This window comes from Balaenoptera musculus, chromosome 3 (genome assembly GCF_009873245.2).
Source record: "Balaenoptera musculus isolate JJ_BM4_2016_0621 chromosome 3, mBalMus1.pri.v3, whole genome shotgun sequence".
Lineage (NCBI taxonomy): Eukaryota > Metazoa > Chordata > Mammalia > Artiodactyla > Balaenopteridae > Balaenoptera > Balaenoptera musculus.
The window spans coordinates 254,624-279,501 of record NC_045787.1 but is presented as its reverse complement, the minus strand read 5'-3'; the positions used below and the strand labels follow the sequence as shown (position 1 = coordinate 279,501).

Genomic DNA, 24,878 nt, shown 5'->3' with positions numbered 1-24,878 from the left:
GTGAAGAGTCACCCCGGGTGTTTATTCCAGAAGTAACTCAGAGTGAAAATTCTCTCAGCCAGTGGAAAAATAAATGTATCTTCATTATCATAAGGGGCAATGACTAACGACTGTTAACACTCGGCTTTATTAATTCAAAACCCGTGTACTGAGCACCGCTACCTACTAGACACTAAGTCTCGTCATGCAGGGAACTGGATTAACGTGTATGTTAAGACAGCACACTGGCAAGAAACCTGGAGGAAGGTCACGTCTCTTCTGAGCAACGCTTGTAAGAACACCGTAATGTCTCCATTTAGGTTTTGATTCTTCCAAGAAAAAAGTCCCACCTGTGAACTTTTCACCCCTCGTGAGGAGGAAATCAGAGCACAGCATCCACTCTTCCGTCCTGAAAGCCTGTGAGGAAGGAACGGAACCCTCAGAGCAGCCCAGCACTGCACACGCCACGTCCTGCACGGGAGGAGGAACGGGGCGAACGCTGGAGCCAGCCCCGTGGCCCCCTCGGAGCTCAGCTGCAAGAAACCTGTCCAGCGGGGTGGCGGCGGGGGTAGGGACCACACGGGGCTCACTGCTTACTCAGGGTGCGACTCTGCAATTCACTTGGTGGAGAAGTGAGATGGATTTGCAGGCAGCGGGGATTCACCCGCCACACCCAGCCGGTGGCAGGTGTGCCCCCATGGGAGGGAGGGGGGGGAGCAGTGCGCCCACCACACCCCAGCGGGCTGGCTCATCACCAGGAAGAGACCCTCACGGCGGGAAGCCCGCATTTCCCAGCAGAAGTCCAGACTCTTTACTGAGCAGCAGTTTCAGAAGTGTGTACACAGCGCAGAGGCGAGGGGGAGCTTCTCCAGAGACAAGGCCGCCCCCAGGCACGCAGCTGACGCCCGGGGGGGTGCCCCGCCGGCTACTTGAGGAGCTTGGCCACGTTCAGGCTGGGAACCGCGATATCCCTGAAGATGGGCACGTAGTCTGGACTCGCCTGGGCCGGGCCCTGCTCCAGCGTCTCGATGATGGTCTGCTTCATGTCCCGGCTGGCGTCCCCCCGCACGGCCAGCAGCGCGCCGATGTGGTCGTCCCTGGGCGGGGAGGGGGCGTCAGGGTGCAGCCGCGGCCACCCAGCCTCCGAAGCAGACGCAAGCCCCCCGGCCCCCGACCGGGCGGCAGGGTTCCCGGAGGTTCACAAAGGCCGGCGGGGAGCCGGCACCGGGGAGCCCCTTCCCTTCCCCCACACGCAGCAGGGGCCCGGCTCCGTTCCTCGGCTCCACCTCGACACGGCGCAGATCAGCCTCCAGCAACCAGTCTGCTCGGCCACCTTCCCATCGGCGCCCCGAGCGCCGAGTGTGGCCTGGGGACACCCGGGAACCGTGACCGCGGTGGGGCCGGCAGGCACCGCTGTCGTCTCTGAAACCCACTCTGCCCGCATGGCCGTCCGCACGGCGTCTGGGGTCCTCGCGGGAGCCCGGACCCGCCACACTCACCCGGGAGGCTCCCACCTAATGCCCGGGGCCCTCCCTCTCCCCAGCGACCTCAGGAATGACCCTGCCGCTACCTGATGTCTGGGTATTTGCTGACCAGAGTCGAGACCTCCAGGTAGAGCAGAGAAGGGTCCGTGAGCTTAATGACTTCGGCAACGGCGACGATGGTGTCACAGTGCCCGTCCATCTCCTCACCAAACCCCTGCAGGACAGAGCACAGGGGCTGAGCGGGCCGCTCGCCGGGGCCTCCGCCACGCCCTCTGCGGCGGAGGCCGCCAGGCTGGCAAACCCCTCCGGACTCACTCCCGGTGGCGAGCGGCCCCTCTCTGAGGGGCAGGGGCAGTGAGCGCTGGGGCTAGAGCTGCCGCCGCCCCCAGCCCCAAGGCCATGCAGGTCTACACACAGACCGGCTCACGGAAGGAGACCAGCAGTGGGGCGCTCGGCTCCCGACGCGACTGGCCCCGGGGACCCGGCCCGGCCAGGCGCACTCACGGACGCCAGCTTGCAGAAGAGAAAGCGCAGCTGCTCGGCCTCACGCCCCATCCGCTCGGCGCCCTCCTTGCGCTCCTCGGCGCTCCGGAACGAGATGCGCTTCTGCAGGACGGCCCGCAGGTACTCCTGCACCACGCGCCGGTGCGCCTCGGCGATCATCCGCTACGGGGCACACGGAGAACGGGGTCAGCCTGGCACGCGGGCCCCAAGGCGAGCCCAGGTCCACCGTGCACGGGCCAGCGCGCTCCTCCCCCTTTCTCACCGATAACAAATTTTAGAGTCAACAAAGGAAGCACACCTGAGCCTTTATTACAAATTCTATTTTAGAAAATTGTAGCAGGTCCACCGTGTTTCACGTCTGGGACACGGGCAGACGCAAAAGCCGGTACTGCCTGGACACCTCGGATGCTCATGTCCATTCCAGAAAGCCCCGAGAATAAAGTGCGCCGCGGGGACGCCCACCTGCAGCCCCGCCAGGCGCGTCGTGCTGGGCGCGGACCCGCTGCACAGCAGCGTCCCGTCGGGGGCAAAGGGGCAGGTGCCAGCGCGGCGCCCGCTTCACTGAGACCCGTCCGGTGGCTCACGGGCCCCCCCGGGGGATCCGGGTCTATTTTCCTCGCCCTGCCCATCCTGCATGCGTCTCTCAGCTTCTCAGCCCAGCAGGGTGGGGTGTGGGTTCAGTGGGAGGACTGGGGACCCTGGGCCAGGCCCCTGCTCTGCCCCTCACAGGCTGAAGGGCTCCACACACATCACACCTCGTGCACAGAAGGCTAGTCAACGACCAGTCTCTGGAGACGGTGTGACGAGCTTCCGGGAAAAGAGGAGCCCCGAGTCCACACGTCTGGGTAAGTTTTGGAGAAGGCCGTGGTTTCCTCAGGAGCCCACCCTCAGGTAGAGGGACACCTGGCAGTCACCCAAGAACACGCGAGCACGACTCCGCTGACCCAAGGCGCAGCCTCAGAGACCCAACAACAGACATCAGGAGCTCTGTGTACCAGGGAGGCCGGGCAGTGAGGGGGACCCCAAGGGCCCCAAACAAGACGAAGCGAGACGACACCGGCAGCTGCAGGGACCCAGGTGGAGGCCAGGCTCTTGGCAGAGCAAGTGAGACTGTGGGCTCCCGGCCGCTCCAGGAGGCGAGCCACCTGGACCAGGAGTGGCTGAGACACAAGCCCCGAGGACTTCACACACCCGCTATTAGATCAAAGGACAGAATGCTGAGAAACATAAAAGGTGGAACCAAAAACTGTACAAGCAACAAGAAATTCCAAATTGAACAGAGCTGGTCCCACCGACCTCTAACCACCAGAGGCTCCTGACAGCTGTGAAGCGACCAACCAGGTGGATTTAAAACACCTGGGTCTCCCTGCAAGCATCACCTTTAATGGCAGGGTTAGGAGAATGTAAACTTACGAATGAGACAGAGGTGCCCCCGTGCTGGGGGGGTCCCAGCCAGGGCAGCGAGACAAAGAGAAGACATGAAGGTACAAGAACCAGAAACGAAATGACACACTGACGCTGCTCACCAATGAGACAAGCATCTACAGGGATGCCCGGAGGACCTGGAGACACGTCCTCAAGTGTCTGCACCTGAGCTCTGTGTGTCAAACCACTCACGCTTCCATAAACCAGAAACAGAAAGGCTGATTTTAAAGCAACAACAGCAAAAACCACCCAAGGCCCTGAGAATTCCCCCGCAGAAAGCTGCCTGAGCCCCAGATGGCAACTGGGGCATTTCACAGGGCCTGGAGGGGACCCCGACGGCCGGGGACCCTGGAGTCTCCCGTGGGCCCTGTGCTGAGAGCCGCCTGCTGGCCCCCGAGCGTGGACGTGAAGAGGGAACTGCCGTTCCTCTCCAGCCTCTCATCAGAGCCATGGCCACAGCCCCACCCGCCCTTTGAGGGGTCCCTGCTGAGGAAGTCCCCACCACCCACGGGGTTCTGGGTCTGCAGCCGTGTCAGCATGGCCTTGGACAGCAAGGTGCATGCCCCATCACCTCTACCTCTGCCACCTTCAGAGCCTTCAACGTCTCCGACCTGCTTGGGTTCACAAAACCACCCGTGAACTTCCACCCAAGAACTGATGACACCAAATTCTACACAAGATGCCAGGGGACTCAGGCCACATGTGTGCCCCACACACTTACCTTTCTATATGGCTTTTTAATTTTGGCAAAATCATTAAAATAGTCTTCCACGGTGACACAGATGATGTCTACAGCGTTTGATCCTAACAGCCACTTCTTTGTCATCAGCTCACTGAGATGGTGCTGAAAGCACAGACCACAGAGAACACCCTCATGACGGCCTGTCCTCGGGAGAGAGGCGCTTGGAGCCACCTTCCTACGCCCGCCTGCGGTTCTGATCACAAGAGCGATGCTCACGCAGACACTCTGCAAATGTGCGCTTTGACCGTAAAGACTTCTACGGACGCAAGGGCGGGTCTGTGCGTACACATCTCACCTGAACTGACTATACCTGTTTATTGTGTGGATGCTCTGTAATTTGTGTACCCAGTTTTGATGAACATTTAAGATGTCTCATTTTGCAATTATAAAGAATGCTGCACTGAATCTGTGTATTTTTGCAGGTGAAATTCCTAAAACTAAAAGTTATTAGTCAGAAAGTATGCAAACTACAACCTTGACGACTGTTGCCCTCCAAACCTTGTGCCAACTGCCTTCCCATAACTGTACCGATCCCCAGTTCTACAGAGAATCCAGGAGTCTCATGCCCTCAGCATCACGTGGTAGCCATGCTCTTAACCCTTACCGTCCTGGTAAGCAACAGAAATATTCAGTTTTCATTTGTTTTTCTTTGAAGAGCAGTTAAGACCGGGCACTCTGTTTCTTACTCAGGACACGTGACTCCTTTTTCTGTGAAATAGTTATTCATGTTCTTTGCCTATTTCTCTATTAATGCTGTCTTTTTAAATACACTTTGTTTTCTAAACCATTTCTGAGAAAATTACAGATGTCATGAAATGATACCACCCATCACCCCAGGAGCTCCTTCCCTGCAGGACCCAAGATGATCATGATTCTGTTTTTTAAATACATTCTGGTTTCTGCCAGTTCTGTATGATGCTGAGCCATTTTCATACCTTCTGAAATAAACTTACTTGCTCATCACACACCGCGCCTTGGATGTGATCTGAATGCACTTTGTTTATGGCTGTGCTCTGTGCCTCTGCTCAAACCCGAGCCCGGCTGCGTGATGGGCGTGAAGGCCTGCTCGTGCCCTCAAGCAAGAATCTGCTAATGACCGTAACCAGTCTCCTCTCCAATACCGGCTTCTACCCTGTAACCTGTTGAGTGCTCTGGTCTCTACACTTCCCGGAAGGGCCTCTCCTCGACGCCACACCAGGGGACGCGGCCCGCGGCGCCCACCTCCAGGTCCAGGAAGATCTCCTCAAGCAGGCTGCTGCAGCCCTCCTCGGCGATGGCGTCCAGAAGCCCATCCACGCTCGGCTGGCTCAGAGACACGCCTTCTTCCGTGTCATGTTGCAAATACTTTCTTTTTAAACTGACTATGGATTCTCTGCGAGGAGACGGAGGAGGAGACAGAGGGGCCCGGTGAGGCGGCCCCAGGGCCCCCCCCCGCCCCGCGGCCCCAGGGCCCCCCGCTCACTTGAGGGTCTGGCAGTTGTTGATGAGGGCGATCATGTACTGCACGTAGCAGTGCGGGTGCTGCCGCTTCCGCAGATGCTCCTCCCTGTACAGCTGCACCTCCTCCTTGTACCTGGGGGACACGCGGCCACGTCAGGGCAGCCTCGCGGCACGGCGCCAACGCGCGGCCCCACAATCACATTCTGCATCGCTAGCATCTGGCCAGACGAGTCTTCAAAAATAAAGGATTCTGGGGGGAGTGACCTAGGCTAATAGAACTTGATCAACTAAAAAAGAGCATTAAAAATTAATTTCGTTATCAGGCTTTGAAATATGGCTCAGTGTTCTGATTTTACAAATATTCTGAAACATTTGTAATTGGGAAGGTATTATTTCATCTGACACGATTCACCTAGAAACTCATACAATAGTGTTCGGAACACAATCAAATGTTAAGATAAAATGTCCTTTTCTGAGACTTTCCCTGAAAAAATCAAACTAAGAATAAATTAGACTCTTTAACATGTCAAGAAAACAACTGAGATGGCTACCTACTTCAGTTTTGAATTTATCACGGAGATTCTCAAACATATACGGGAGTACAAGAAAAGCACAACACACTGTATAAATTTGTATGCGTTTTCAATAGACGTTAAGGAAGGAGCAAACTGAAAACGGGCAGTTAAAGGGAAGTAATCCAGCATTTATTCCACCCTTCTGTCCAATGCATGATTCAGGTAAGCACACAGCTGAGGCTGCTGAGGAAAACATCTACTTTACAGAACGATCCCCACGGGATGACTAACTCAGGCCATGACCCACGGGTGGACAGCTGACGGGGTTCCCAGCAGGGGTCTGGCCGTCGGCACCCGAGCCACAGGAGCAGAAGCGTGGAGCGCACAGCCCGTGCCAGGTTACGGGCAAACAGGAAGGAAGCACGGAGGAGCCCCACGGCCTTCAGAGCCAGCCTGTGGTGCGTGGGCAGACGGCAGCGTGAGGCCAGGCTGGAGGGCACGGGACAGGAGGGTCTGTGCGTCTCCACGAGCCAGCGGCTGAGCGGGAGGGGCTGCCCTCCAGCGCCACACCGTGCAGGCCTTCTGCCGACCTGGTCTGAACACACAGCTATAACCAGGTGGGTCTGAGACCAGTGGGAAAACCCAAACCCAAACTTGGTGTCAGGCGGCCCCACGGAACGCTCTTGACAGTTCCGTGTGGTTGACGGCACTGCAGTTAGGGTAGGGAATGCAGGGGATGAAATGCCACAACGTCTGGGGTTTGCTGTAAAGCACAGCTGAGCCTTGAACAACGTGGGTTTGAAGTGCGCAGGTTCTCTCACACGTGAATTTTTTCAGTCAGCACGCACTGCGGCGCCGCACGAGCTGAGGCTGGCTCATCTGTGGATGCGTGACCACGACCACGGCGGGAGCGCCGACCGCAAGCTTACATGTGGCTGTTCAGCCGCACCAGGGGGTCGGCCCCTCCAACCCCCATGTTGTTCAAGGGTCAAGCGTACTTCAGCAGAGCGAGGGGGAGGGGAGCCAGATGAGGCAAGGGGTGGCTTTAAAGGGCAGCTTTTGAACCTGGATGGTGGGCTAAACAGGTTTTTAGGCCATTCTTTCTACTTCCGTATACGTTTGAAAATCTCCCTTGTGTACAACTTGGGGGGAGCATCCCTGTGGAGGGCACCCCAGGAAATGGGACAACAGGAAGGCTGACTGAAGGAGGTCCCCAGCTCCAAGGCTGCAGTAGCACCAGCCCACTGCTGAGAACCCCACACCATCACACCCGGGACCCCGGGGGAATGCAACCCATTCAAAAGGCAGATAACAAGAAAGGGCTTGAGTTCTGACTAAAAGAAAAAGGTGACTACAGTGAATCCAGGCTTGAATTCTTTTTTAATACTAGCCAGATTAGGATCGACACAGTTTTGCTCTCCATTAAAAAAACAAACCAAAAAAAACACTTTCTAAATTAGCACACTGGCGAGAATACATACCTACTTAAAAAAGAATTCATTTGCTGAAGACACAAAACGAGTACCTTTGTTTTCAAATCTTCACTTATCTGAGCAGCGACTTGAAGGTTCTGTTCGAACATCTAAAAATCGGAGAACTTATGAATTCTGATATAAACTCAGGAGCGTGCAGATTTCCCGTTATATAAACCCCCCACCTGTTAACTGGTAGTCAGGACAGTCCAAATTCAGAGGAAAAAATGAAGCCAGGTGAAAAGTAACAAAGTTACTCAAACAAACACACAAAACTTTCTTACCAGGTAAAAAAAACCCCAGGGAATCATTTCCTAATTACCTGCAAACAGGCTGGTCTCCACAGGGGGACACGTATGTTCTCACGGGGAGACGGGGAGACGAGGGGTCCAGGGAGGTCGGGTGTGGCTGGGGTCACACAGGTACCAGGGGCTGGGCTATGGTTTGTGATGTGGGTTTCTTAAGCACTAGGAGGATGGATACACACTGGAGCTGGGGGCGCCAGATGTGGGAAGGTGGAGAAGGGCCAGAAGGCAGAGCTCACCCCATGTGCTCACGGGATGTCAGTTTCCAAAATAAAGGAAAGGGTGAAGCCCAACATGTCACGGACTAATGGGATCACGCAGAGCCCAGCTGGAGCCCACGCTCCGCGTCGGCAGAAGGAGACCACTCTAGCACGGCTCGGCCCTCCTACCGTCAGCAGTGTTCCTCAGAGGAAGGGGACTGGACAGGCCAGAGAAGGAGAGCAGACGAACTGTAAGAACGCACGATGACCTAGAAACCTGGAAGACTCCTCCCAGAGCACCTCGGATCAGACTCGACTGTGTCGCATTTACATGGCCATTACATCAGGAAATAAGCAAACTCAAATGTGAGCATCAGACACACATAACATATAATTAGCTTCTGGTTTGAGACCAAAAACCACTAGGAGAACAAAAAACATGAGGTTTTGCGACCGTGGGCAAAACTACTTGGCAAGTCTGACCCTCGGCTCCTCAGCTCCAGAGAGAAGCAGGTTCTCTCCGCCGTCAGCACACAAGTGTGCACACCTGTGAAGCCCGAGGCCCGGTACCTGGAAGACGATGGCGGGCAGTGTCGTCTGGTAGTAGCCGTCCTGGTCGGCCTCAGGTTCAGTCTCTTTCACCCAGTCCTTCTTGTCTGTTTCTAGGGCTTTCCGCAGCCAGGCAATGATGTTCGACTAAGCAGGAGGGAAGAACAGAACCAGCCTTGGAGTCAACGGGCCGCTCTTCAGCGGAGCAGCTGCAGAAGCAAACACTGCCCCCTGGGGGTCCCAGTCCCCACACAAGAGGACAAGCCACCTCCACGGGCGGGACCCCGCCAGCCTCCCTCGACTTAACCTTCTGGACGACGGTCATGCTGGAGGACGGGCCAGGTCAGTCAGGACAGGGAAGCACGAGACCTACATGCCTCTGGCAGGCCATTCACGGAGACCAGACCCCACGGCCACTGCCCCAGCCGCCCCTGCCTCCCAGCACAGCCTCGGCGCCTCCGTCAGAGGCTGCCTGGTGTCAGGCTCCCCGCGTCCCAGGAGCAGACCTGACCGCCTCATCGCACCCTGGGACCCCCGAGGGCACTGGGCGGTATCCCCCCGCCGCCTGCCGCCCTCCCACTCCCGGGCTCGGCCCTGTGAGGCGGGCAGGCGCCACGGCACAGCCAGAACATCTCCAGACCCAACTTCTCAGAAAGAGCCGTGCGTCCTCGGGAAGCCCGACGCCAGACGGGTCCCGGCTGCAGCCCAACGCGGCCCACCTGGGACCACATCCCTCCACTCACAGTCAGAGTTGACATGTAGGTGTCGAGCAGCTCGGAGACCACGTTTGGAGAAAGCAGAGGCTCCAGGACCCCGACGTCCACCTCTGGGGCCAGCTCCGCGTTCCCCATCATCTCTGCACTGCGGGCACAGCCAGGAAGGGGAAAGAGGAACCCCTCAGGTGGGTGCTGCCACCCCCCGTCCCAGGGGCCTGCAGGGCCAGGTCTGTCTGCTCCACCCGCAGTGCCCCCTGAGGAAGACCAGGGCCTGGCAGGTAGGAGGTCAGAGCTGAGCTGAGCTGGAGAACAACAGACAAGCACTGAATTTGGAAACGCAGGGCACAGGCGCTAACGCCGCTGGTCCAGCAGGAGGACAAGGACCAGAGCGGAGAACACCTGACGCCTGCGACCAAACGCGCGTCAGCAAGGAAAGCGTCCGTGCCTTCAGCCTATGGCGCTGAAGGAGGGAGGGGTGTGAACCAAGCTTCAGAAAACAGTTTTCATAAACAACAGACAAAAGCTAGGTGTGCGGCTAGCTGCCTACACGCCCAAGGCTGCTTGCTCAGGTGACTCCCCAAGCGCGGATTCACAGTGACAGTCCCGAGTATCAACAGCCTGCCCACCACTCCTGAGACCTCCAAGGTCTTCCTGAGTGAAAGAGCACTTCAGGAGATTCTGCAAACATTAACAGACCATCTACAGCTTAGATTACTTCTGCCCCAAGAACCTTAACTCCGCATGAAAACGTTTCTAGTGTGAAAGCAGTCCCACTTTTCCCGTAAGAAACTCCAATACGATAGGACGTGGTGAGCAACAAGAAGCCGTCGGGAATCGCCAAGGGCAGGAAGATGCTTACAACGTGGTGAGTGAGAAACAGAACCACGGCCTAAAACCATGCAGGTCACGCAAATGCACAAAGTCTGGTGGCTGGAGCACGGCGAGGGCCCAGACCCCGGATGCAAGTCCTGCTCCCCACCCGAGGGCCGTGCGACCCTGGGCGTGGTCCTCCCTGTGCCTCAGAACGAAGGTGATGGTGAGCGGTCTTCCTCGAGGGTGACCCGACGACAGATCAGGTGATGGCAATGGAGGGCGGCACACAGGAGGCGCCGAGGCCCAGGCCCAGCACAGGAAAGCAGAGAGAGCACCAGCCACAATGAACACGATGTTTTCTTTCTCTTTATATCTTTCCGTGTTGAAATGTACATATTCTCTACTACAAGCAGCTACCAAAAAACAAACAAACACAGACCAAAAAAATCCCAAAACCTTACTGCTAAAACGGGAAGTTTAATTAATTTCTACACACTAGCGACAAGACAGGCTAGAATAAAACGTGCTTTCCTCTCGCTAGCTAGTCCTAAAAGAATTTCACAATACCCCACCCCTGGCTCGTTTTTCAAACCCTACCTCAAAGTAATGCCTGCACCAAGTGGCTCACAGCCCTTTTATGAAGTGACAAAACCTCAAGGCTGAAGTGCCAAAGGGTAGCTGAATTTCCTCTCATGCTGGTGAGAAGAAACCAGACTCGGGTGGTCAGAAGCCAGCAGGAGCGAGCTGGTGTCTCCTCAGCAGCACGTGACTCTGTGCAGGTCTCAGGACCTCCTGGGTCCACGTGTCCTCACCTGTCCAACAGGTGTCAGCACCCGCTCTCAGTGTCACCGTGAGAAGGCGGGTCAGGAGTGCAGGGAACGCAATGCCGAACTGCTCACTACCGACTGAAGAGCCAGAGCACAGGCACCACCCAAATGCAAGAGCGTGCACACGACCACGGGCCGGGCCCGACCTCGGGTCACAGATGGACCAAAAGGAGACGCGTCAGCCAGAAGGCAGCGCCCGTGGGTGCTGAGCACCCGCCCTGAGCAAGAGGACTCGGCAGACGTTTAGAAACTGTCAGCATGCTTCACCCACAGTGTCTGTGAAGCAAGAAACGCCAGGCATACAGGTGGAGTTACCTGGTGTAAGTGTTTAAGACCCATGTCAGCAGGCTCACGATCTCGTTTGCTTCCAGGTCCTCTGATGCGAGCTCCTGCATCCGTGTGCTCAGAGCCTGGTGGTACACGTTCAGGAGGCTCCTGAAAATCTGGTAACGGGGGGGAAAACACTGCACCATCAGGTTCCTGGTGACGATGAGGTCGTCCAGGACGCACTTCCTTATGATCTCCAGGTGGCGGACGAGCCACATCCTGTCAGACTCCCTGGTGTCCGCCTGTGTGCCCTCAATCCTGGTGGTCACGGTTCTCTCCAGGATGGCAAACATCTTCTCCTTCCAGTTCTTGGGCCTTCCAGGAGGAATAAAGCCAGTTTGCTTTTTTCGGTCAAGTATGCGCCTGTCAATTTTTTCCTCCCTCTCGATGATCCTGACAACTGAGACCAGCAAGGTGGGGTCACGGCGCACGGTGACCAGGGACCTCTGCAGCACCACCCACAGCTGCTTGGCCAGCTCGTCGGACAGCCCCTGCGTGCTCCCGAAGTAGCTGTGGATGAGGGTCATGTCACGCGCGTTCCCGCTGTCCATGCGGTACTGCTCGTACATCAGCCCGTCCCGGGAACACTCCAGGTCCATCAGCTTCCGGTGGGCCTGCAGCAGCTCCCCTTGCTCTATGAGGTCCTGGGTCTCCCTCACGATCTCAGGCACTGCGGGGAAAGGCACAGATGGCACCGTGAAAAACCACACAGAGGGCCATGCAGGACTCCGGGCAGATGGGGACAAGGGTGACCAGCAATCTGTCTCCCACTTGGACAACTGCTGCACTGACAGACTCCATCTGAGTACCTAATTTGGAACTCTGGAGTCTACTGACTCTACTGAAGGCACACAACTTCCAGGGAAAGGTGTGAAAGTAAGTTGTGGTTAATACTGGTGCATTTCAGCTCTCAGCACCAGTAGAAAAGTAGCAATTGACTGCAAATGACCAGGAGAGGCACAGGCTCAGAAAGACCTGACAAGACCTTGAGTTTACATCTCAGCCTGATCCTCAGCACAGACACAGCCTGCAACAGTCAAAACAACAGAAACAATAAACAAAATCAGCATACCCTGGCAAAGAGGAAAATCTGATTTCCAGAGTTACATGTTATTAGATTCTCATGTCCAACATTCAACAACATCACAAGGCATACGAAGATATAGGAGAGAACAGAGATTCAAGGAAAAAATAAACCAACAGAAACCATCCCCGAGAAGGACTAGATGGTGGACTAGACAAAGACTCTAAAGTAAACTCTTAAACGCGCTCAAAGAACTAAAAGAAAACGTGGAGCAAAGAACAGTAACTGAATGAAAAATTTACTTCAGATTTTCAAAGCAGGTTTGATCAAGCAGAAGAAAGAATCAGCAAACTTGAAGACAGGACAAAGGAAATTATCAAGCATGAGGATAAAAGGAAAAACAGACTAGAGAAGAGTGAACAGAGCCTAAGGGGTTTGTGGGTGCACATTGTAGGAGTCCCAGAAAAAGAAAGAAAGATGGGCAGAGCAACTACCGGCATGCTGTGTTTTACCGTGCTTCGCTTTACTGTGCTTCACAGACACTGCATTTTTTACAAACCGAAGGTCTGTGGCAACCCTGCATCAAGCAAGTCTATCAGCACCATTTTTCCAACATCATTTGCTCACTTCGTGTCTCTGTGTCACGGCTGGTTATTCTTTCAATATTTCAAACTTGTCACTATGATTATCAGTGTTATGGTGATCCGCGATCAGTGATCTCTGATGTTACTATTGTAATTGTTTTGGGACACCAAGAATCGTGCCCGTATAAGATGGCAAACGTAACTGACAAACGTGGTGTGTGTTCTCCCTGCTCCCCCTGCTCTCTCCCTCTCCTCAGGCCTCCCTATTCCGAGACACAAGAATACTGAAATTAGGCCAATTAATAACCCTACAAAGGCTTCTAAATGGTCAAGTGAAAGGAAGAGTCGCACATCTCTCACTGTAAATCAAAAGCTAGAAATGATTAAGCTGAGTGAGGAAGGCCTGTTGAAAGCCGAGATAAGCTGAAAGCTGAGCCTCTTGTGCCAAACAGTTAGTCAAGCTGTGAATGCAAAGAACAGTTCTGGAAGAAAATTAAAAGTGCTACTTCAGTGAACACACAAATGGTAAGAAAGCAATACAGCCTTATTGCTGATATGGAGAAAGTTTTAGTGACTGGACAGAAGATCAAACCAGCCACAACATTCCCTTAAGCCAAAGCCTAACCAGAGCAAAGCCCTAACTCTTTAATTCTGTGAAGGCTGAGGGAGGTGAGGAAGCTGCAGAAGGAAAGTTTGAAGCCGGCAGAGGCTGGTTCATGAGGTTGAAGGAAAGAAGCCGTCTCTATAACACAGAAGCACAAAGTGAAGCAGCAAGTGCTGGTGTAGGAGCTGCAGCAAGTTCTCCAGAAGATCTAGCTGAGATAACTCATGAAGGTGGCTGCACGAAACAACAGATTTTCAATGCAGACGAAACAGCCTTCTACTGAAAGAAGATGCCGTCTAGGACTTTCATAGCTGGAGAGGAGAAGTCAGTGGCTGGCTTCAAAGCTTCAGAGGACAGGCTGACTCTCTTGTTAGGGGCTAATGTAGGTGGTGACCCTAAGGTGAAGCCAATCTTCATTTATCATTCCAAAAATCCTAGGGCCCTGAAGAATTATATTAAATCTATTCCACTTGTGCTCTGTAAATGGAACAGCAAAGCCTGGATGACAGCATGTCTCTTTACAACATCGTTTACTGAATATTTCAAGCCCACTGTTGAGACCTACTGCTCAGAAAAAAAGATTCCTTTCAAAACATTACTGCTCATTGATAATGCACGTGGCCACTCAAGAGCTCTGATGGAGACGTGCACCAAGATCCTTGTTGTTTTCATGCCTGCTAACACAACATCTATTCTGCAGCCCACGGATAGAGGAATAACATCGACTTGCAAATCTTATTATTTAAGAAATACATTTCGTAAGGCTACAGCTGCCATAGATAGTGATTCCTCTCATAGATCAGGGCAGAGTCAATTGAAAACCTTCTGGAAAGGATTTACCATTCTGGATGCCATTAAGAACACTCGTGATTCATGAAAAGAGGTCAAAATACCAACATTCACAGGGGGTTGGAAGAAGCTGATGCCAACCCTTGTGGATGACTTTGAGGGGTTCACGACTTCAGTGGAGGAAGCAATGGCAGATGTGGTGGAAACAGCAAGAGAACCAGAATTAGAAGCGGAGCCTGAAGATGTGACTGAACTGCCGTGATCTCATGATAAAACCTTAACACATGCAGAGCTGCTTCCTATGGATGAACAAAGAAAGTTCTTAAGATAGAAACTACTCCTGAAGTTTGAAGATGCTGTGAAAATTGCTGAAATAACAAAGGATTTAGAATATTACATACACTTAGTTGACAAAGCAGCAGCAGGGTTTAAGAGGACAGACTCCAAGTTTAGAAGAAGTTCTCCTGTGGTAAATGCTATCAAACAACATTGCTGCTACAGAGAAATCATTCCTGAAAGGAAGAGCCAGTCAACACAGCCAACGTCACTGCTGTCTTGTTTTAAGAAACGGCCGCAGCCACCCCAGCCTTCAGCAACCACTGCCCTGATCTGTCAGCAGCCATCAGCATCGAGGCAGGACCCTCCGCCAGCAGAGAGACCGTCACGCGCTGCAAGTCTGGGTGACGGTTAGCATTTTTCAGCAATAAAGTATTTTTTATTTTAGGTACGTACATTGTTTTTTTCAGACATACTGGTATTGCACACTTAATAAACTACAGCACGATGTAAACATAACTTATATTCACTGGGAGACCAAAAAATTCACGTGACTCGCTTTGCTGAGATAATTTGCTTTACTGAGGTAGTCTAAAAACGAACCTGCGTTATCTCCAAGGTGTGCCTGTATTTTAAATAATGGTCAAAAACTTACTAAATTTGATGAAAGACATAAATATAAACATTCAAGAACTCAACAAACTCCAAACAGAAAAAACTCAGAGACCCAACACCGAGACACATTATAATCAAACCATGGAAAGCCAAACAGAGAGAGAGAAATCTTGAAAGCTGCAAGGGAAAAGCAGCTGATCACATACAAGGGATCCTCAATGGAATATCAGCAGATTTCTCTTCAGAGACTTTGGAGGACAAAAAGCAGCCTGCTGGTAATATTCAAAGTGCTAAAAGGAAAAAAAACTGTAACTCAAGAATCCTATATCTGGTAAAACTGTCCCCCAAAAGTGAAGGAGAAATTAAGACATTCCCAAACAAAAGCTGAAGGAGTTTGTGACCACTAGACCTACACTGTAAGAAATGCTAAAGAAGTCCTGCAGGTGAAATGACACCAGACAGCAACTTGAAGCTGTGGGAAGAAATGAAGGTCTCAGTAAAGGTAAATACATGGGCAACTGTAAAGCCAGTATTATTGTAACTTTGCTTTGTAACTCTTTTTGTTCTACATAATTCAAGAGACCAGTACATTTAGAGAGAAAAAAAAAATATTAGTCCAAAGCTAGTACTAATAGAAAGCTAGAATTGCTGTAACTCTGGTTTATAATTCCATATTTTACTTTCTACGTAATTTGAAAGACTAATGCATTTCTTTAAAAAAAGCAACTAGTCTGTTTTTGGATACACAATGTATAAAGATGTAGTTCTGTGACATCAATAACTGAAAGGAGATGGGAACAGTGTTGTATAGGAGCAGAGTTTCTGTATATTATTGAAGTTACGCTGGTATAAATTCAAATTAGTGTTATAACTTTAGGATGTTAAATGTAATCCCCATGGGAACAAAAAACGATAATAGCTATAGAATATACAAAAAAAAGGATTGAGAAAGGAATTAAAACACTTCACTACAAAAACAAAATCAACTAAAGTCTATAATGCAGAAAATGACAAAATAAGGGCATACAGAAAACAGTTGGGAAATGACAGAATTAAGTCCCTCCTTACCAGTAATTACTTCAAATATAAGTAGATTAAACTCTCCAATCAAAAGACAGAGACTGGCAGAATGGATCAAAATACATGATCCAACTTTACGCTGCCTACAAAAGACTCACTTGAGATCCAAAGACACAAATAGATTCAAAGTGAAAGGATGGGAAAAGTTATTCCATGCAAACAGTAACCAAAAGAGAGCAGGGGTGGCCGTCGTAACATCAGACAAAACAGACTCAAAGTCAAAAAAGGTTATGAGACAAAGAAGGGATTTTATATTAATAAGACGTTCAGCCCAGTAAGAAGGTAAAATTATAAACATTTACACACCTAATGACCATCAAAATATATGAAACAAAAATTGACAGAACTGGAAAAACAGACGGTTCTACAATAATGGCTGGAGACTTCAATACGCCGCTCACAATAATGAACACAACAACCAGACAGAAGATCAGTAGGGAAATGGGACTCGAACCTCACGACAAACTAACTAGATCTAACAGACGTATACAGAACACTTCACCCAACACAACAGCACACACAGTCAGTCCTCTCAAGTGCACATGGGACATTTTCTAGGGCAGACCATACCCTTAGGCATGAATTAAATTAAATCATTAGGCATGAATTCATTTAAACCATGAACTAAATCTCAATAGATTTTAAAAGATAAGTATCATACAAAATATCTTCTCTGACTACAAATGGATAAAGTTAGAAATCTGTAATTGACAAAAATTTCACAAATTTGTGGAAATTAAGCAGCACACTCTTAATCAATGGGCCAAAGAAGAAATTACAAGGGAAATTAGAAAATACTTAGAGATGAATGAAAATGAAAACACAACATACCAGAACTTACAGAATGCAAGCAAAGCAGTGCTAAGGGCGAAGTACAGCTATAAACACTTCAGTTAAAAAAGAAGAACGATTTCAAATCAACAACCTAACTTTACAACTTAAGGAACTAGAAAAAGAATAAACTAAACCCTCAACTACAATGGAAAAGAATATGATAAAGAATATACCTACATATATGTGTATATATATGTGTATAACTAAACCACTTTGCTGTATACCAGAAACTAACATAAGTCAACTATACTAATTTTTTTTAAAAAAGTTCTTAAAAAAAAAAGCTAAACCCAAAGCTACCAAAAGGAAGGAAATAATAAAGATTAGAGCAGGGATAAACAGAGAGTCGAAAAACAAAACAGAAAATCAGCAAAACCAAAGCTAGTTCTTTGAAAAGATTAACAATTGACAAATCTTACCTAGATGAACTAAGAAAATAAGGAGACTCCAAAACTAAAATCAGAAATAAAAGTGAGGACATTACTACCAATTCTACAGAAATAAAAAGGATTATAAGAGTACTATGAACAACTGTACACCAGCAAACTGGATAACCCAGATGAAGTGCAGATTCCTAGAAACACAAAACCTAAACCACAAAGAAACAGAAAATCTAAATAGACCTTTACCTAGTAAGGGACTTGGGGGGAGGGGGCATGGGGAGCTATCATTTAATGGCTGCAGATTTTTTTTTTCTTTCAGTTTTACTGAGATAGAATTGACACAGAGCACTATATAATAGAGTTTCAATTTTGCAAGGTGAAAAGAGTTCTAGAGATGGATAGTGATGGTTTCACAACGATATGAAAGTACTTCATACTACAGAACTGTGCAATTAAAAATGGTCAAGATGGTAAATTTTACATTATGCATAGTTTATAATTTTTAAAGGTGTGGAGAAAAAACAGGCTGTGTGCACAACACTACTGAATTACAGGCAATGAGAAGAGTCTGAAGGGAGCCAAACAAGCACAGCATCTTCCCAACAGAAACACAGTCCTAACAAAAACCACATCTACATCACAGCCTCATTGTTCATCAAAGGAAGAAAATTATTTTCAACCTCTGTGGATGAACTGGTAACTTTTTGGTCATGTGGATCCAAATGTGGTCATGTGGATGAAAAGGTAACTTTTTGGTCATTTGGCATTAGCTTTACAAGACTGGAAGAAAATGTCAGTCAACAGGAAGTTATAAGAGGGAAATGAACTAAGAAGGCTGGCTGAATGTCACGACGGAGATTCTGGCAGGGAGATGGGACCAATTCCAGGTCGTCAACAGTCACCTAGAGGAGCTGCTTCCACAGCACCCACCACAGCCGGCAGCGCCGCGTCAGTCACGGGGGGACGGAGCACGGCCCTAAGTGTCAGGTCCCGGGAGGCGGAGCGCGCACAGAGGGGCGGGGTCAAGTTCTCAATAATGCTGCCATCAGACACGTAGGAGGAGGCCCGCGGAACAGGGCCAGGAGCAAGGCCACCCATGCTGCGGGTTTACACGTGGTGGGCGGAGGGGAAGAACTGCACCAGATTACACTCAGGGGTCGAGCAGAGTTCGGAGGAAGTGCAGAAAGAACTCGCTGAGACCAGACACCAGATAAAGGCAGGGAAGGGGTCAGACCATCCCAAGGCTTCCGGCTGCGATGCTGATGACCCCGACAGCAGCAAGGGGACGAGGGGAGGGACGAGCTCTAGGGGGTGGAGCACGAGGGGGCGTGCCGGACACAACAGGGCACCCTGCGCTGGTGACGGCTGACGGCCGACGCTGAGCCCAAACGGGCCGGGGAGCACTCTTCCTCCCGCCGGCGCGGTACCGGGACAGGGTTCTGAAAGGGCCCCTCCCGCGCCCACACCTTCCCCACCAGCCCCGAGGACCCCGCGGCCCGGCTCCCACGGGGACTGAGACTCCAGGGTGTGCCCTATCCGCCCCTGGCCCGCCCCCTGCCCCGCCCCCAGGCACGCTCTTCCTGTCTGGGAACCGCGCCCTGTCGTCCGGTTCGCAGGGCTGGCGGCGCACCTTCATCCTCCAGCGCCTGGCCGGTCCCGCTGGGCCACACGGTAGCCGAGGGAACGGCGCTCACGCGGCGCTTGCTCAGTTACACGTTCCTGTGCCTGTCCTGACAATTTCAGAACCACAAACGTCCTACTAGCCTTTATTTACTCAACTGACCATCCGCCCGTGTTCAAAATACGAACCTAACTGTGCAGGCGCAAATCACACCTCTGAGCAGGGCGCCGACAGCTGCAACTGCCCTGCAGCACCCACGGGGCAAGGAGACACACACGAGAGTGGTGGGCGCGCGGCCCGGCTACCTGAGAAGATGTTCTTGAGGTTCTCCACGGCGGCGGCGAGCTGGCTGTGCCGCACGACGGCGTCCTTCACGTCCCTGAGGCTCTCGATGGTGTTGATGCTCTGCCTCCAGTCCTTGCTGACGTCGGCCAGGGACCGCTGGATGTCCTGGACGTCGCTCAGCGCGGTGTGGAGCTGGCTGAGGCCCGTGCGCACCCCGTCCAGCTGCGACTGGATCGCGGCCTGGGGAAGACGCGGGGTGGGTGAGCAGAGCCGGGACGGCCACGAGCGGACCTTCCCAGGAGGCTCAGAGTGTAGACAAGAGGCGTTTCAATAGCAGAGAACAGCCAATGCCCACAGACAAGACAATGAAACGCAACAAGGGTTCCACTGATTCATAAGGTAACTGGTCCTTTTTTCCACTGCTGCCTTAGAACAAAACGTTTCTAAAGCTCTGTTGAGAAAACCTCACAACACCCCTCCTCCAGCCCCCTGACCTGAAAACGCGAGGCTCCACCGTGGGAGTGCCCTGAGCCCCAGGGCCGCCCCTAAGCGGTGCCCTTAGAAGGACTCTCCACACCACCTCTCAGGCACCCCTCGGCTTCCTGACGGGCCCTCACTAGATGGAGACACGGTCAGGAATTGCTCATCAGCTTGAGCGGAGAGGGCTTTCCTGCCATTCGGCCAGAGCCAGACTGTGCTCCAGGACGGCCGGCCCCACGACGCAGAGCTGGTACACCTGAGATTCAGACTCACTCTGAGAGCGTGTGGCGATGCCCGCCAGTGAGCTGCACAGTCAGAACGGAGAGGGCATGAAGGAGCAGCAGCAGGTGGGCGGGAAAGGAAGGGAGACCAGGGAGCACAGGGGTGGCCGGGGATCCCTTTCACCCACGAAACACTAAGTAGCGCTGAGAAATAATCGACGATTCCAACAAACCACAACAACTGTTAGCTAATCCCACAAGTTCCTAGAACAGATGAAAATTCTAAATAAGGGCTTCCCTGGTGGCGCAGTGGTTAAGAATCCACCTGCCAATGCAGGGGACACGGGTTTGAGCCCTGGTCCGGGAAGATCCCACATGCTGCGGAGCAACTAAACCCGGGCGCCACAACTACTGAAGCCCCCGCGCCTAGAGCCCGTGCTCCGTAATAAGAGAAGCCACCGCAATGAGAAGCCCACGCACCGCAAGAAAGAGTAGACCTCGCTCGCCACAACTAGAGAAAGCCTGCGTGCAGCAACGAAGACCCAACGCAGCCAAAAATAAATTTAAAATAAAATAAAATAAAATAAAACAAAATTCTGAATAAAAACGTAGCAGGTCTAAACTATTTTTTTTTCCTTTTTTTTTTTTTGGCTGCATTGGGTCTTCGTTGCTGCATGTGGGCTTTCTTCTAGTTGCGGCGAGCGGGGGCTACTCTTCGTTGCGGTGCATGGGCTTCTCATTGCGGTGTCTTCTCTTGTGGAGCACAGGCTCTAGGCGCACGGGCTTCAGTAGTTGTGGCTCGCGGGCTCTAGAGTGCAGGTTCAGTAGTTGTGGCGCACAGACTTAGTTGCTCTGCGGCACGTGGGATCTTCCCGGACTGGGGCTCGAACCCGTGTCCCCTGCATTGACAAGCAGATTCTTAACCACTGTGCCACCAGGGAAGCCCTAAACTATTTTTTAAATTGACATGAAACTGTTTCAAATTAGTCCAACAGGTCTTTGGCTGCTTCGCTGGTGCAAATGAATGACCCTCATCCTGTCTCAACAAACCTGCACTTACCTGACGCTAATGTTTTCGACTGGAGAGGTGACCTCACTACCGTGTCAGCATGAGAAGTAACCTTCCTCAAACGCGCTCTCGAGTCCTCAAGACCGTTGTGCTGTCAGTCAACTACAGCAGGCCTCGGTCTCGACGTTTTTATAACTACACCAAGTGTGCGTAATTTTAATAAAACCCCCTCCCTCCGTGTGAATTAAGTTGAAAGCCAATCCAAATCATAAAAGATCGATTTTCTTTCTTGCCTCACTCTCACACACTCTAATAAATGTGTTGAGCTCCCCTCCTTCCTGCCCCAGGGCCAGCAGCATGCCTGGTACGCAGTCAGCCTACTACAGCATGTACCAGAATGAGCCAAACAAAATGCTCTCTGGATACACTCCGTAGAAGAGCTTTTAATAAAGAAGAGAAGCTGTTACTCTTCTAGTGTTTTTTAAAAAGTTAAATGGACATTTCTGGGTGCTCAAAAAGGTTGTTCCTTTGGTGTTTTCAACATTCCCCCAGTCTTGTCAATCTACTGACTGGCAGTATACTGTTGGAAGGAACGTGCTAAGTCAAGGTAACATTCAAGGCTGCCCCCTTCCACATCATCACAAAGTCCAGTTGTTAAGCAGGAGCCTGAAACTTAAGATAAAAGCCTCTGTCCCGTCTGGGAGGGAAGCAGGTGCCTGTGGCCACTCTGGCCTCATACCTTCAGTCTGGCCTCCACAGAGGCCTTCTTCCGGGCCTCTCTTCGGCGATACTGCTCCACTTTCTCCAGCTGGTCCGGGCGCTGAAGCATCCCAGCAACCCTCTGGACCGCTGTCGCAACAGCCTCCCGGTCCGTCTCCTTCATGGCTACGAAGCTGGCAGAATCTCTGCGCCTGTCATGCTAGAGGCATCCTGTGTCCATAGGCAGAGAGGGAACAGGAGGAGGAAGATGTGTTAGGGAGGTAGAAATGTTAGCAGCAAAACTTACCCCCCTCCACCAACAGTGCTGTTCACAGCGGAGCTCTAATGAGAGCATTCGAGATCATTAACCCAGTAAACCTGAAAGAAAGTTGAACTAGGATTATGAACTCCTCGATAAGCAATACAAACCTTCAGAACACAGTTTTACCTTTAGGGGGAGCAGGGGCGATTACAGGTATAAGATATTAACACACAGACGATGCCTCTATGTGGGCCCCAGACAACTCATCGTATCAGATGTCAGTCTCCAGGGCACATCTCTCCCCCAGATAGGGCCAATTTCTCATTTCCAGAGCCCTCACACCACCCCTTTACACACGGGGGGCGGGGGGCCGCGCCAGGACACCTCGTGAACATGTGGAGGCAGAGGGACAGCACGCAGCTTACCCTCCCTAGCTGAGGTTCCAGCACCCATCCTGCCATTCCCCTCAAAAACCACTGTCTGCAGTACCCCAAATTCCATTTCCTGCTGTTTAACAGCCCTAGTCAACAAAGGTGAGAGGGCAGAAGGCACTCTGCTCAGGTGCGGTGCACAGGGCACAGGTGCTCGGACACCAAGCACACCCGCCTTCAGCGCCAGCTCCACGAACACCCCAGCCACGGAGCTACGGACACACCTGGTGAGCGTCTGGCAGAGGAGGACTGACTTCAGCTACTAGCCGCCCGTCTCCATGCGTGTTTTCTGTGCACAATTCTCAAAGACATTTCTCACCCCTCCCCACACACTTTCAGAGCACCACCCAAGTCCGCGCAGACCCCCGAGGGCCCTGCACACGAGTGCCTTTCGTGCCCGTCCACGGAGCGGGGCTGCGGCGCCGTCCCTCCTCGCCCCCTTTCCTGATCACAGGCCCGCGCACAGGGCCGGACACCCCGGGGCGGCCGCGCGTCTCCCCGCCCGCCACCCGCGCGCGCAGCTCTGCACCTGCTGCCTCCCTCCTCGCGCGGCGCGTCGTCGGCCCCTCCGCGGACGCGAGCCTCGCGGCTCGACTCGGCCGCCCCCGGAACCCCACTGCCACCCGCACCGCCTCCCGGCCGCGCCCGCACCCGCCGGAGCCCGGGGAAGGGGCAGCGGGCGGCGACCGCCACCACCAACCTGGCACCACCCTCCCGCAGCAGCCTCACCGTGCGCGCCGCCGCCGCCCGGAAGTGAGCGGCCGGCAGGCACTTCCGCTTCCGGTCTCGCCACTGGAAGGGTGGGGTCTGGGCGGTCCCGACGCTGCGTGCCCGGCGCGCGCGGTGAGTGACCTGGAGGGCCGGCTGCCGACGGGCGCAGCCGAGACTGGCCGGGGCCGCGCGACCGGGAGGGGGCAGAGCGGGGCCGCGGAGCGGCGCGGGCGGGCGCGAGCGCACACACACCGAACACACGTAAACACACACCACAGGCACACGCCACAGAGAGAGACAGACCACGCACGTGTAGGCACACCAAACACACGCACACCACACCCAAGGACACGCACCACCCGTATAGACACAGCACACACAGCAGACACACACACCACATACAGACATGCCACACACATACGCGCCACGCACACACACCACACCCACGTGAGCACACACGTGCACACGGGGGCAGGAAGGTGGCGCTGTGTGAGCTCCCCATTGCTGTGGCCACGTACACCAAAAATTACCAGTCAGGTCAGCGGATCACGTTCCAAGGGCCCAGGACTTCAGCACCGTACTGACTGATGGTTGATCCCTCTCTTATGTCATCTGCACCTAGTAATTTATGAAAATATAGCACCAAGCTGAGAAATGAAGAAGGGAAACAAAAGTTAAAATTATATTTGAAATTCTAACTGTAAAGGCAGTTTGATCAACCTCAGTGCAAGAGTGGACCAGGGAAAACAAACGACAAAACCCCAAAAAGCCATACTTCCCAGGTACTGGGATCCCTGGGTCAGGAAAGGCCCCCCAAGAACACATAGCTAGGGGCCTGCGCTTCACTTGGGTTTGGTGTCCTCCTCAGCCTAGAAGCTCTCACTGAAACTCACTGCTCAGCAGAAGCAAACCAGGAGTGTTTTTAGAGAGGCCCTCCAACCTTGGCAGGCGTAAAGAAGGGAGCCAGGTGGTTTGCTTCTAAAGCGTCCTGAGAGAACAGAGGTCTTGATAAGCTCTAGCTTAGACTTTGTTAAATATGAAGAGAAAGTGCAAGCAATCCCACAGGGACACTAGGAAGAGAAAAGCCAAAGGATCATATGTAACTAGAAACACAAAGTAAAGAGTACAGATATGTTCAGATATATCAGTTATCAGAACACAAGCAAGTGGGGCTTCCCTGGTGGCGCAGTGGTTAAGAATCCGCCTGCCAGTGCAGGGGACACGGGTTCGAGCCCTGGTCCGGGAAGATCCCACATGCCGAGGAGCATCTAAGCCCGTGCGCCACAACTACTGAGCCTGTGCTCTAGAGCACATGAGCCACAACTACTGAAGCCCGCATGCCACAACTACTGAAGCCCGTGCGCCTAGAAGCCACTGCAATGAGAAGCCTGCGCACCGCAACGAAGAGTAGCCCCTGCTCGCCGCAACTAGAGAAAAGCCCGCGTGCAGCATCGAAGACCCCACGCGGCCGGGAAAAAAGAAAAAAGAACACGAGTAAGTGGATTTTAAACCAACCAGTTATTTCTGAGAAAAATGTCTAGAACATAAAGGAACAGGTGTGGAGGAGGTTTGCACACCGGCTGGTCCGGGCCGGAGAAAGCTGGTGTGGCAAGATTAATACCAGGCAAAATGGGCTTTATATCAAAGGCATGGTCAGAGGGAGTCATTTTCT

General features: G+C 52.4%; 1 protein-coding gene across 6 annotated transcripts; it reads right to left on the bottom strand.

Annotated features, from left to right (window-relative positions):
- Positions 1-108: 108 nt before the first annotated feature.
- On the bottom strand, positions 109-23,267 carry EXOC3 (exocyst complex component 3). 6 transcript variants are annotated; one of them, XM_036845664.1, is made up of 13 exons: positions 23,225-23,267; positions 21,843-22,033; positions 19,414-19,633; positions 11,287-11,968; positions 9,359-9,476; positions 8,637-8,762; positions 7,571-7,671; positions 5,597-5,707; positions 5,356-5,506; positions 4,114-4,236; positions 1,968-2,129; positions 1,550-1,677; positions 109-1,076 (listed from the first exon to the last, which is right to left on the bottom strand). In XM_036845664.1, the coding sequence occupies exons 2-13, from the start codon at positions 21,984-21,986 to the stop codon at positions 905-907; spliced, it is 2,238 nt and encodes a 745-aa protein (XP_036701559.1). In that variant the 5' UTR covers positions 21,987-22,033; positions 23,225-23,267; the 3' UTR covers positions 109-904. The 6 variants fall into 6 exon arrangements, with proteins under 6 accessions (XP_036701559.1, XP_036701558.1, XP_036701560.1 ...); XM_036845663.1 differs by having other exon boundaries at positions 23,196-23,237; XM_036845665.1 differs by lacking the exon at positions 23,225-23,267 and adding an exon at positions 23,025-23,146.
- Between the last annotated feature and the right edge of the window lie 1,611 nt (positions 23,268-24,878).